Source organism: Prionailurus viverrinus, chromosome A2 (genome assembly GCF_022837055.1).
Source record: "Prionailurus viverrinus isolate Anna chromosome A2, UM_Priviv_1.0, whole genome shotgun sequence".
Lineage (NCBI taxonomy): Eukaryota > Metazoa > Chordata > Mammalia > Carnivora > Felidae > Prionailurus > Prionailurus viverrinus.
In genome coordinates, this window is record NC_062562.1 from 121,810,075 (window position 1) to 121,824,341 (window position 14,267).

The window sequence follows — 14,267 nt, forward strand, 5'->3', positions numbered from 1 at the left end:
ACTCCCATGATGCCGGCCAGCTCAGCTCTAGCCGTGTCAAGACCCCCTTTCTGTGGCTTATTCTCCTTCCTGCCTCCAGGCAAAAGGACACCTGTGCGCAGGGCAGCCTTGATCTCTGTTACTCTACACCAGGCATTTTGGTTGGTAACAAAGGGTTCCATTGCCAGCCCTTGTCCTCGGTACATAGGTTTTACTCCATCATCTCACAGGGAATGGGTGCCTGGTAGGACATGATCTATCCTTTTCTGCGTATCTCTCCTCCTACCTATCAGCCTGCCTCTCCTGGTGTGGCTTAGAGCGTCACTTATCAAAAAGTACCTATTTCTTCTGAAATGAAACAGCAGTCTGCTCCCAGCCCTTCCAAATAATCGGCTCCCTACAGAGGGCACAGATACGGCCCTCTGCGTGACCTCAGGCAAGTCCCATAATATGTCTGAACTCCGTGTTATGTCACCTATAAAACAGGTACCTAATCCCTGGGCTCTATGAAGACAGGTGTACGACATACTGACTGTGAAAATACAAACACAACTGTCCAGGACCAAGGGGGTCAGTAGGTCTGAGAGGCAGCACGCTGTGGCCGCAAAACAATGGCTCAGAGATACGGGGACCTGGCTCCCAATTCTATGTGTGCCACCCACTGGCAGTGTGACCTTAAGTAACATAACCTTTCGGGAACGTGATTTTCTCATTTGTAATGTCAAAACGGGACTACGCCCCTGTCGGGCTGATGTGAAAGAGGATGGCACTTGAAATGTACTCAGTAAATGTCCACTGACTCATCTCTTGTTTCCAATCATAATTCTGGCGGCAGGAACACAAGCACCTTAGAACAGAGATGACGGTGCCCACTAAGATGGCAGCATAAGCCAGCTCTGTGGGAATTTTCATCGTGTGAGCAATCGTCTCTAAAACTCACCCAGCCTGATTCTTGCTGAAGGAACCTCCACTGTCCTGCCAGGGAGAGGAAAAGATAATGCTACAGACTTATTTCTCTCTCTCTCTCTTTTTTTTTTTTTAAGTTTATGTATTTATTTTGGGAGAGGCAGGGAGAATGCAAACAGGGGAGTGGCAGAGGGTGAGGGAGAATCCAGGCCGTCAGCGCAGAGCCCGACGTGGGGCCTGAACTCGCGAAACCCTGACATCCTGACCTGAGCCAAAATCAAGAGTCGGTCGCTTCACTGACTGAGCCACCCAGGCGCCCCGACAGACTTGCTCTCGCGACAGGCTTATCTTCGTAGTCAGATAATTATATATCCATTTATTGGGCATTTCTCAATTTTAGCTTATTTAGGAAGACTTGGTGAAAAGGCACTGATTTGCAAAGCTGAACCCTAAGACCTTAGCAGAGTGATACAAAATAACCTTAGGAGACGGTTGGCTTGAGCAGACTTTTCTGTTGGTGGGTGTCATCTTCTCCAAAGAGGACCGACAGAAGCAAGCACTCATCTGCTCTTGAGGATCCAGAGGAAACAAGCATGCTATATGAGCACCTCTCTGATCTGCCCGAGCTGTGCCCCGAGGAGGGCCCCCTTCTTCCTTTCACAGATGCCTAGCAGCCTCTGGTCACATTGCCTCATGCATGCATTCCAGGCAGAAGCCTTGTCCCGGGGCCTTCACAGGGCTCCAATCTGCCCAGGCAAACAGTTGCTAGGAGCGTGGGAATACCTAGCCAGGGGCACACCACCTTTGGAAGCCGTGACTTCTCTTTTGCAGCTTCTAGCTCATTCTCCTGCCGTTCTGCCCGCTGCATTCCACGCTGAGGCGCCCGTACGCGCACTTGCCCTCCCACAAGCCAAGAACCTTGGCTCCGGGAGGTTCCTTAGTGCCCTCTGCGTATGGCGGCGGCAGCGGGACCTCAGCACTCATCTACAGACACCACTCTGATCAGACCCTCCTACCCTCTGTGCCAGGACCAAGGAAAACGATACACCTGGCCACTCCCACTTAGCCTCTGTGCCATGGGCCAAGGACAGGACAGCCTGCTCCACTGTATCGGGATGCAAACAACAGGAAGACTGAGGGGACAGGTGCACCCGGGCCACAGTAGTCTAGGGCCACAAGTTACCCGATATCAAGAGACCCGTTCCAAAGCCTTTCACAGTGCTCTGGCCCCATAGATGGGGCAAATTCACGCGACTCCAAATGAGAACAGCCCCTTTGGCTGCGTCACCTCACTATGGGCATGACCGGGGCAGGAAAAGGGATGGAATTAGCTGGGCCAAGGTTAGAGTCTCACTCTGACATCTACCTTCAGTGCCGTTCAGATCCTTTGAACATATGAGCTCGGTCCACGTTTTTCTGGATCTTGGAGTCAGATGCACCCAAGTTCAAATTCTTGTTTTATGAAAACTACTTGTAAGGATCCCTACTTGCAGTCCATGACTCTCACGCAGGTATGTCAGGCCCAGTGTGCCCATTCCTGGAAGGTCAATAGACCTATCCATCGGTTGGCGGAAGCTACGGACCACAGAGGTCTCTGTGTAAATGCACACTTTCTCCCTGCAAGTCCTACAAAGCGTCAAAACCGCGATTGCTTGGTGTAAGATGTTGGTTCTGGGAGGTTCTTTAGAGGTCATCCGATCTAAGGCCTCCCCTCGAATAAATGCGGAGACTGTGGCCCCGAGGGGTGCTGTAACTTGGGTGAACTCACACGGAAAACCAAGACCCCTGGCTCCCAGCCCAATATTCTTTCAACGAGGCCATGAGTCTGTTGCATTTCACAATCCCCGAAAAAAAGAAAGCCGGTTCGGAGTGTCGTTTCGGTCCCACCCACCCTCGCCTTTGGTGGTTCACTCCAAACTCGGTCATTGATCAGCCACCGCAGGCCAGGCACACAAGTCCCGGTGCTCACGGCACGGTGGTGACCAAGGAGAGGCCCCCATCCCACTGAGCCCACGACGCGCCTGCTGCCTCCTGTTATGTAGTGGCCGGTAGAGAAGGAAAAGGGAAGAGGACAAGTGAGATGAAGAAGGACAGGAGGGGCATATATCTCTTCTTTCTTCCTTGATATGTTATGTATTTTATATGCAGCCTTCCCTCTTTCGTATATTTTAGCTACATTTCAAACCATGAACCACCCACTTAAAACACACCGTTCAGTGATTTTTAGTACATTCACACATCTACCACCACAACCTAATTGGGACATTTTCAACACCCCCAAAAGAAGCCCCATATCCATAAGGAATCACTCCCCATTTTCCCACCCCCGCCACAGGCAATCACTAATCTATTTTCTGCTACTATGGATTTGCCTGTTCTGGACATTTCATGTAAATGCAATCATACAACATGCGACCTCCGGTGTCTGGCTTTGTTACTTAGCACGACGTTTTCTTTCTTTCTTTCTTTTTTTTAATATTTATTTATTTCTGAGACAGAGAGAGACAGAGCATGAGTGGGGGAGGGGCAGAGAGAGGGAGACACAGAATCTGAAACAGGCTCCAGGCTCTGAGCTGTCAGCATAGAGCCCGACGCAGGGCTCGAACTCACAAACCGTGAGATCATGACCTGAGCCGAAGTCGGTCGCTCCACCGACTGAGCCACCCAGGCGCCCCTAGCACGATGTTTTCAAAACCCACCATGTTGAAGCATGTGTAAGCACTTGGTTATTTTTTATTGCTCAATAATATTCCACTGTAATCTACCTTTTTTTTTTTTTCTATCACCTCAAACTTATCAAAAAACACAGGTCTCCTTTGGGAGGACCGTGTTATAAAAATATGAGGTTCGGAGGGAAACAAATCCCGTTCCCATTCCCCCACCTGTTCTGAGCGGTTGTTTCAAAGAATGACTGTGTGGTACCTGACCAGATCCATCCCCAATAAGGCTTCGGTCTCAGCTGCTGGTTCTCTGGCATTGATGGCTTCATTGGCTATGCACACTCCATGCTCATTGGCTCCCATTTCTGCCCCCCAAAGCCAGGCAGGTCTGCTTAGCACAATAGCATGGGTCCTGGGAACTTGGTCGATTGAAATGTACGTGCACTAGAAAACAAAGACAGGAAAGAAAGGACCATCACCTGTCAGGAACCACTCAGTTTCCATCTTGGTACTTAAGCAGAACCACTACATCAGTTGCAAACAGAGCCAGAAAATGAAAGGCCTTGGGAACACAAGACTTAAAAGATACCCCAGGTCTCAACGCAAGCTCAGAGGTCTCTAGAGTGAGGTGCAGTTGTGCCAATCAGGTTTCAGTCTCCGGTTCAAGCCCAGTTTATCCACAGTGCTCTCGCATTTATAGCAATCAGCTTCTTTTTTTTTTTTTTTAACGTTTATTTATTTTTGAGACAGAGAGAGACAGAGCATGAACAGGGGAGGAGCAGAGAGAGAGGGAGACACAGAATCTGAAACAGGCTCCAGGCTCTGAGCTGTCAGCACAGAGCCCGACGCGGGGCTCGAACTCACAAACCGTGAGATCATGACCTGAGCCGAAGTCGGACGCTTAACTGACCGAGCCACCCAGGCGCCCCAGCAATCAGCTTCTTGAACCAGGTATGCAGCCCATCTGTGCCCTGAATACGCTGTCTGGTCATTTCAGCAGGCACAGGTGCTTCAGGGCACAAGCATTTCACACAAACATAACCATTTATTCTCATCTGCAAAATTCCTTCCAGATCAGTGGCTTTCAAACTGCTTTAAAGTTATTGAACCTTACTATAGAAGAAACTTTACTCGGAGGCCTAACATAGAAAGCAGATGAAAGGAAAATGTGTTGCCTGACGAAGATGGGGGCTGGGACGAGGGGGGGTGGTCCCTATGCTCCTGGCAATGATCCCTAGGGCTCCCTGGAACCTAGTTTCATAACCTTCACGTTTGCTCTCATGGTAGAAAAGGGAACGTGATGATAAAACTTTACATTTAACTAATGCATTAAATGCTCTCTTATACACTGTGCTTCCCTGTCTGTCCCATCTGATTCTCACACTAAGCCTATGCAGTGGACACAGGGGAAGAGAGTCCCAGAAGGGCGTGTTTCTAACTATGATCAGGACAGCAAGACCCACACCACGTGGTGTTGTATATCTTACCTTCTCCAGGCTGCTGTTGTCTTTACCTGGAAAATGAGTGAGCTAATCGAGAACAAGCGATTTTGTTTTCCGAAATATTTTTAGCCTTAGAACCCTGCCTTCGCACGAACTCTTACGTAGAAGCATGAAGACAGTAAAAGCGGTCACAGTGCGTTGAGGCAAATGGAAGTTGGGTGGTGGGACCAGCTAACTCAAAGCCCGGCCTGCTGGTTCTACCCTTTCCCTCCCCACGATGGGCCCACGGCACAGACAGCTCCCTTGGAGAAATGAGAAAAACGTTAACCTGGGTGGCCCATAAGGGGCCTGCTGACTCTGGCACGGAATCCAGGGCTCTAAGCTGCACAGCGCTACTTGGCTCTCAAGGGAGAAATTCGTCACCTGCAGCAACCATTTACATTTTAAATTGGGCACTGAAAGCATCGGCTCAACTGTGGCCTCGGATCTTTTTCTGACTCGCGACCCAGTTGTATCGACTGAACACAGCCCGGGACATTATTCTGCATTGATTTTCCATAACGTCTAAGCCTCGGGTAAGAGCTAAAACGCGGGCAGCATGCACACTCATTGGTCAGGTGACACATGTATCTTCATAATCCATGGAAGGTGCTGCTCTGCACTGGGATGATGTTATTTCACTGGATAAATCCTGGTAAGACTGAAAGCTAATTAAATCCAGAGGCTGTCAAGAGGCTCTTGAGTTTTTTCACGGCAAATTGATGATGAAATGCACTCTTGAAATGTTTCCCCTAGTTCCTGAACATTGTTTACTTTGAAAAACGCTTCTTTTACAGCAAAAACCTAGCCAGAGCCATGAACAAACTACGGTCCTCTGTGCTCTTCCAAATGTGATAGCAGTTTATATCTTAAAATTGTATTCTTCATGTAAAAAGCAGTTCAGGCATCGACCAACGTTTTCCAAACCGCTCTGTGTACACTGAGTCAGTTCCAGTGATAAATTCTGTCTTGAAAAGAATGAGTAAATGTGGAAGGAATTTAAGATTCTTTAAAAAAAAAATTTTTTTTTTTAACGTTTATTTTTGAGAGACAGAGAACGAGCAGGGGAGGAACAGAGAGAGGAAGATGCAGAATCCGAAGCAGGCTCCAGGCTCCGTGCTGTCAGCACAGAACCCGACGCGGGGCTCGAACCCACGGACCGCGAGATCATGACCTGAGCCGAAGTCAGTTGCTTAACCGACTGAGCCACCCAGGCGCCCCAGGAATTTAAGATTCTTACGCGCAGATGTATCATAAAGTTATTTTTACGGGCAGGGAGGAAGCAAAAAGAAGAATGGGTTTATTTACCTGTTCTCAAATTCGTTTTTACACATTCGTTTCCATTTCGCCAATTATTTACAGAGCACCAACCACACAGAAGGCATTTTGTGCTAAGCACTGTTTGCAGATAAATCAGGAAGGATGCCTGGGGCGCCTGGGTGGCGCAGTCGGTTAAGGGTCCGACTTCAGCCAGGTCACGATCTCGCGGTCCGTGAGTTCGAGCCCCGCGTCGGGCTCTGGGCTGATGGCTCAGAGCCTGGAGCCTGTTTCCGATTCTGTGTCTCCCTCTCTCTCTGCCCCTTGCCTGTTCATGCTCTGTCTCTCTCTGTCCCAAAAATAAATAAACGTTGAAAAAAAAAAATAAATCAGGAAGGATGCCTAATCCCTGTTCTTTCAGTTGGGAAACAAGGAGAAAGCACACATGCAAATTACCATGACCACCAGGCCAACCTCAGCAGGTATCACCGAGGCCTGTCAAGTTAATGTGTAATCCATCTTTCCCCCTCCTCAACCTTGTACATCTGAGCAATCCATTCCTGCTTTTTTCTTCCACATTCCATTCCATTTATCCCCTTCCAAATACCGAATAATTGGCTTATGTACTGCATATACTGTTTATGTATGTTATCTCCCCCAGCCACAAGGTAAGCTCCATACGGGCAAGGAGATATATTTGTGGTTTAGTTCAGTGATATATCCCAAATCTGGTACACACTAGGCATCAACAGATCTTTTTTCAAGGGAGGGAAGGAAGGAAGGAAGAAGGAAGGAAGGAAGGAAGGAAAGAAGGAAGGAAGGAATAAGTGAATAACAAAGAACAGAGGGACATAATACAGGTTCAACAGAAAGAGGGAAATTATCTAAGTGGCCAGAGGATTTATCAAATGAGTGACATTTGAGTTGATCTTGAAAAAACGGGCCAGACATCGAGGTGCTCCTGACAGAGAGGTAAGAGCCAGGGAAGAGAGAGACAGAGACGGGGCCAGGAACATTCCCCGCTCTGTGCCACTCACAGAAGCTATTGCGAAGGCATTGAGTAACAGCACTGCAAAAGCTCAGTAAGTATTGACTGATAAAAATGTTGAAAACTGAATCCAAAAGACCATATGGTCTTCGTGGGAGTTCAAAATATTTGCAGCCAACTTGACACTTTTTAGCCAAACTCGGAAGGAGGAGGAAGAAAAGAGAGGCCCAAGTAGCCAGATGGGCCAAATCGGCCCCTCCTAAACACCAGGCGGAAAGCCAATGCACCAGACAGATCCCCCTCATATGCTACAGAGCAAAGGGGTTATGGAGATGGGGGGGGGGGGCGCGGTGCACCAAGCCCTTCGGAGCCTGTAACACACACACCCTTAGGGCATCTCTGTCACGGACTGCAGCAGCCTGGGCCTAACAAGGACCCTTCTGTGGCTACAATTCACACACACTCCATTGTGTTTGAAATCTGACGAATCACACCCAGATCAAAGAGGATGGTCACGATTGCTTATCTAAAATCCTTGTCTGGGAGCAAACCTCGTAAATAGGGAACGTTAACACAAGATGTAATTAGCTAAACTGTGTAAAGTCAGCCATCTAGAACATGAACTCTGCAGGCAGTCATTTCTTTTTTATTTTTAAGTTTATTTATTTTGAGAGAGAGAGAGAGAGAGAGAGAGAGAGAGAGCAGGGAGGGGTAGAAAGAGAGGGAGAGAGAGAATTTCAAGCAGGCTCTGCACTGTCAGCACAGAGCCTGATGCAGGGCTTGAACTCACAAACCGCAAGTTCATGGCCTGAGCCAAAACCAAGACTCAGACGCTTAACCGACTGAGCCACCCAGGTGCCCCCGTGACCGTTTTTCTTTTTTTTTTTAATAAAATTCACTCATCTTCACAACGGCCACATCACTATTGAGGAGGCAGACGGTAAGTGGGAGTGGGGTCTCAGGCAGCAGGGAAGGTCTCACCAAAAAAAAAAAAAAAAAAAATCCTAAATGCTCTTTCAGCGTGACAAAAGACATGTTCTTTCAGCGTGACAAAAGCAGTTTCGCTCCTCAAGTCAAAATTCCTAGCCAGAATTCCTACCCAACACAAAAAGGGGAAAGAACACGTTCACCACGCAAAAGCTCAATCTTTACAGGGATGGTTCTGGCCTCAGCTTCGGTGATTAAGCCGCTTAAGAGGTTTGCAGAGAGAGAGACAGAGATGAGCAAATTGTCTTGCTGCCCACGGCCACTCCCAACCAGCCTCGCATAAAACAAATCTGTCAGCTGTGTGACTTCTGGGTGCCAAGGCCACGTAACAGTATAAGGCTGCCTGGAGCGGGGAGCACGGTGAGGCAGGCTTGTAAATGTCGGCACTGTCTGCTGCTGATCACTGAGGTTTTAAAGGTACTGCCTGCACTGAGCCTGTCTCCCTTTCAGGTGGCTCCAGGGGACACGTGCCAGGTTGGAGGATAGAAAAGATGAGCCTTGCCTGACAAAGCCCTGGGGACGGCGACAAAAGACAATTCCCCTGCAGGGCAAGCCCTTTATTATTTTCTGTGATTGGGTCAAAAACGAAAAAGCAAAATCAGCTTCACGCTGGTGCCTACCCCTTGCACGTTCCGGTGCACACCCTTCCTGGATATCACCCAGTGAAAGGGGAACAGAGACACTCACACAATAGACGTTTCAATTAATGAAATGCAACCATTGTGCTTTCCTACTGTACTCAGATGGTGAACACAGCCCTGGCACCACCAGTGAAAAAGCACTCTGAAATGAGCTGATGACTCAGCCAGACTTCCCAGGGTGGAGGGTGGGGGGGGGGGGGGGAAGCAGAGAAAATGGGACGCTTTGGAGGAATATTTTTAGGTTTAGACAATTTGCAACTCTAAAGCAGCACTGCTCATGATCACTGAGGTTCTTGGGGTTTGTTTTTATCTTCCTTAGCCCAGTGTCTTGCCGGCGACTTGGCCGGTTTTTGAAAATGTGCCCTTAAGGTTCATATGACTCTAAATAATGACCAAACAAAGAGTGTCAGCCACATTTTAGAAGCAGGGCCTTATACTCCCTTGAGGACGTAAGATCTTTGAGAATGGGCAAATGCAAAGGCCTGGGGACGGAAACAGGCTTGGGACAGGGGACTGGTGAAGGAAGTTCCCTGCTAAGCCACGCTCCCCTGAGGTGAGGGGGGACGCGCCTGCTCTACACACAAGGCTGGAGGTTCCTGCTCTGGGGACAAAGAGCAGATAGGAAGACCAGCACCCAGTCCCCCCCGGTGGCCACATGGAACTTTGTTCAGCTCTCTTTGATTCCAGAATAACTCGTGCTTTCCCACCGTAAGAGGGAATCTTCGGAAATGAAATTCAGACACTCTCCCCCGCAAAACACACACACATCCCACGAACCACAAATATAGCTGCCATCTGGACAATGTTACTAACAATGTTACCAGCTATCATTAATGGGTAATTTTCTATTCTTCTTGAAAGTATTTTCATTGGGCAAGGAAAAAAGGAAGTGATCTACCAAAAGCCTGCCCCAAACTGTGGAAGTTGTATAATCTCACTGGGGGTCCTGAACCCAAACAGAACTTTATATAGAGGAAAATATAAATAAATTAAACCTAACTTTAAAAAAAGACAGAAAGAAACAATGAGGACTTTAAACTTTAAAGGAAGGGGGAAAATGGAGAAGAGGGTTATTATAATAATAATAAGAGACTCTTTTAAAAAGCATGATGTGTCAAATCTGACTTGGCTATCAAGAATTCTGTCTCCACAAATGGTGACATAATTATACTCTGGGCACCAAATATAAATCAGGTCAACTTTAATTGAAATTCACTGGTTTTTGTATGGGGCACCTAGGTGGCTCAGTCACTTAAGCGTCCAACTTAGGCTCAGGTCGTGATCCTGCGGTTCGTGAACTAGAGCCCTGCATCAGGCTCTCTGCTGTCAGCACAGAGACTGCTTCAGAGCCTCTGTCCACATCTCGCTCTGCCCCTCCCCCACTCACGCTGGCGCTCTCTCTCTCTCTCTCTCTGAAAAATAAAATAAACATTTTTTTAAACAAAGAAATGCATTGGTTTTTGGAGCAGTATTCTAATGTTGGATCCATTTTTTCCTAAATAGAAAATCCAACCATATGAAAATAGGCATACATACCCACCTACAGGCACGCGCGCGCACACACACACACACACACACACACACACACATCCCATACACACAGAGAACATCATGATCCAGGAAATTACTCATCTGCTTCCTCAACACTCCTATCTACGGAAAGGAGCAGGGCTTGAGGAAAAGTCGAGATGTGCTCTGTGATGCGTAGTGGTATAGCATCCTCAGAGAGCACAAATGGATATACACGGATCCATGCTACTCTGCAAACAAACAGACATTGTTAAAACAAAAAAGAGAGAGAGAGAAAGAGAGAAACTAAAGAACATTTAAAAAATGCTCCAATCTTTCAACTGTGGAGCTAAACAAAAACATGCAGTGTAATTTTAGAAATGGAGGAACTCTGTTAAAGGATCCTATTCTTTATTCATTTATCCTTTGTCTCAAGCAAAGAGAATGTGACGGAGAGTAGATGGTGGCTGAGTAGACTGATGGACAGACAGAAGGAAGGAGGACGGGTGCGTGAGTGGACAACTTGGACGGGAGGACCGCCTGGAAGGACGGGCCAGCTGGAAGGGTAGGCGGGTCAGTGGATGAGTAATCAGGATGACTTTTAGTGCACAGTTATTCTCAGAAAATGAATTCCTGGAACCTCAAAACTCAAGTATGAGGTTTCTAGGGAAACTGCAGAATATATACGTTTAAGATGTCGTGAAATGGCTAAGAAATAGATGGGAGTTTATAGGAAGTTCTCACTCTTCACAGTTTAGAAAAATAATTTCTGTATGCCAATGAGAGCTTTTATGAAAGTTACATGATAGTTGTTGGGCTCATAACCCCACCTATGGAAAAGAGCCCGCCATTCTGTACTTGGGAAAGTAACAGAAGGAATTAAAGGGGTAAGAGTAGAGGCACCTCGGTGGCTCAGTTGGTTAGGCGATTGACTCTTGATCTCAGCTTAGGCCTCGATCTCAGGGTCTTCATTCCAAGCCCCATGTTGGGCTCCATGTTGGGCGTAGAGCTTACTTTAAAAAGGGGGCGGAGGGGCGCCTGGGTGGCGCAGTCGGTAAGGGTCCGACTTCAGCCAGGTCATGATCTCGCGGTCCGTGAGTTTGAGCCCCGCGTCGGGCTCTGGGCTGACGGCTCAGAGCCTGGAGCCTGTTTCCGATTCTGTGTCTCCCTCTCTCTCTGCCCCTCCCCCGCTCATGCTCTGTCTCTCTCTGTCCCAAAAATAAATAAACGTTGAAAAAAAAAAGGGGGAGGGGGCGGAGAGAAGGCAAGAGTAAAATTGAAAAGCAGATTCAGAACCAAATGCTAAAGATAGTCTGGGAACTGAGACCTGGAGTCACAGAAGCTCTCAGCACTAGTCAATTCTTTAAAAAAAAAAAAAAATCTCTTTTTACAATGTTCTCCTTAGAGTTTATAAAGTACTTTCAAATATCAACTCCCATGTGTTTCACCAAAAAGTCTGTAAGGCAGACACAGTGGGTGTTATGATCTCCATCTGGCAAATGAGTAAACTGAGTCTCAAAGAGACTCAAAGACCCAAGATGCAGGAAATGGGGAAGACAAGACTGGAAGCCAAGACCCTTGTATCTGAGGCCAGACTCATCCCACCGGTTTCAGGCAATTGTAAATTTCCATTGATTTATAATGGCAGAACAGGCACAAAGTACATGTTCACAGAAGGAGGGCGGGCCAGAGGGAGGTGACGATATTGGTATGTGGGCCCTGAAGGATGCATCTACCAAGGAGAGGAGAGGACAGGAAGGGCATTCTTAACAAAAGCACAAAGAAATGCAAATGTGTTACTTGTTCCAGAAATGACGAGCAGCTCAATGTAGCTGGAGCCTATGGTGCAAGCTGGGAGAGGAAGACTAAGAAGGAGGGCAGAAAAGCAAGCAGGAAATTGTACAACCCTTCTGGAGGGCAATTAGTACAAAAACTTTACCCCACGACCCAGCGATCCTACATCTGCCAGTTGTATCTAGAGACTATACCCGCACATGTACAGAATGACTTACATACAAGGTTCTTCATGACTGACTTCTGGACTAGAAAACAGGCCCAGTGTCCACCAATAGAGGACTGATTGAAAAATTATGGAATATCTCCACAATGGACACTATGCATCCTTAACAAATAATAATAAGATGATCTCTGTGTACAAATGTAGAAGAATCTTTAGAAAAGATTTACTAAATTTAAAAAATGTAGATCTTTTTTGTGCATTTGAAATTTTATATTTAAAAATCAAGTTTCAGGGGCGCCTGGGTGGCTCAGTCGGTTAAGCATCCGACCTCGGCTCAGGCCATGATCTCACAGTTTGTGAGTTCAAGCCCCGCGTCGGGCTCTGTGCCGACAGCTCGGAGCCCGGAGCCTGCTTCGGATTCTGTGTCTGCCTCTCTCTCTGCTCTGCCCCCACTCACACTCTCTCTCTCTCGAAAATGAATAAACATTAAAAAAAATTGTTTTAAATCAAGTTTCAGAATAGTATATATAATGTGCTACTTTTGTGGCAAAAAGTAAGAAAATAAGGCTAAGTATTCACACTTGTTTGCATTTGCATGAAACAGTGGAAGGATGTGCAAGTAATTACTAAAAAGGGTGATGCAGGATGGGAATCAGACTGAGTAGCAATACGGGAGAGTAAACCTTTTTTTTTATTTTTTTTAAATTTTTTTAAATCTTTTTTTTATTATTTATTTTTGAGAGAGAGAGAGAGAGAGAGAGAGAGAGAGAGAGAGGGAATGAGCAGGGGAGGGGTCAGACAGAGAAGGAGACATAGAATCCGAAGCAGGCTCCAGGCTCTGAGCTGGTAGCACAGAGCCCCATGCGGGGCTCGAACCCACAAACTATGAGATCGTGACCTGAGCCGAAGTCGGACACTTAACCGACTGAGCCACCCAGGCGCCCGAGAGTAAACCTTTTTTTTTTTTTAATTTTTTTTTCAATATTTATTTATTTTTGGGACAGAGAGAGACAGAGCATGAACGGGGGAGGGGCAGAGAGAGAGGGAGACACAGAATCGGAAACAGGCTCCAGGCTCCGAGCCATCAGCCCAGAGCCCGACGCGGGGCTCGAACTCATGGACCACGAGATCATGACCTGGCTGAAGTCGGACGCTTAACCGACTGCGCCACCCAGGCGCCCCGAGAGTAAACCTTTTTAATACCACACGGATACATTACCTATTCAAAATGTAAAATTACATTAAAAAGCATCTTTACTTGTTAAAAGTATCCCAAAGGAGTTAAAAGCCTTATGTCCGTATAAAAACCCGCACATAGGAGGGGAGCAGGGCTAAAAGGCAAAACAAAGCACAACGTGCACATAAATGTTTATAGCACCTTTGTTCATACTTGCCCAGTCTTGGAAGCAGCCAAAATGTCCTTCACCAGATGAGCGGAAGGCTAAGCTGTTGTGCATCCAGACAGGGGGATACTTTTCAGAACTAAACTTGCACTATCAAGCCTGGAAACAGTATGGATGAACCTTCAATGCGTACGACTAAGCGAAAGAATCTGCAAGGCTACAGACTGTAGGATTCCAAATATATGACATTCCAGGAAGGGCAAAGACTGTGGAGACAGTGAATACATCAGTGGTTGCCAGGGGTCAGGAAGAGAGGAATGAATCGGGGGAGCACAGAGGATGTTTGGGGCTGAGAAAGTATTCTGTAGACAATATTTTCTATACCTTATGCCGGCTATAATGGTGGATACACATCATTGTCTACATCTGTCGAAACCCATGGAAATACACAACACGAAAAGCCAACCCTGAGGCAAATGATAGACGTTGGTTAGTAATAATGTATCAGTCTTGGCTCATGGATTATAACACTGGACCACACGGATGCAACATGTTA

The 14,267-nt window shown here is 47.1% G+C and overlaps 1 protein-coding gene across 3 annotated transcripts in view; it reads right to left on the reverse strand.

The window, feature by feature from the left end:
* Positions 1-14,267, reverse strand: part of SCRN1 (secernin 1) — a 65,071-nt gene that overhangs the window by 22,488 nt on the left and 28,316 nt on the right. For all 3 annotated transcript variants that reach the window (XM_047850417.1, XM_047850419.1, XM_047850416.1), the window contains exon 3: positions 3,808-3,989. In XM_047850417.1, the coding sequence (XP_047706373.1) occupies positions 3,808-3,989 (182 nt within the window). The remainder of the gene's footprint in view (positions 1-3,807; positions 3,990-14,267) is intronic.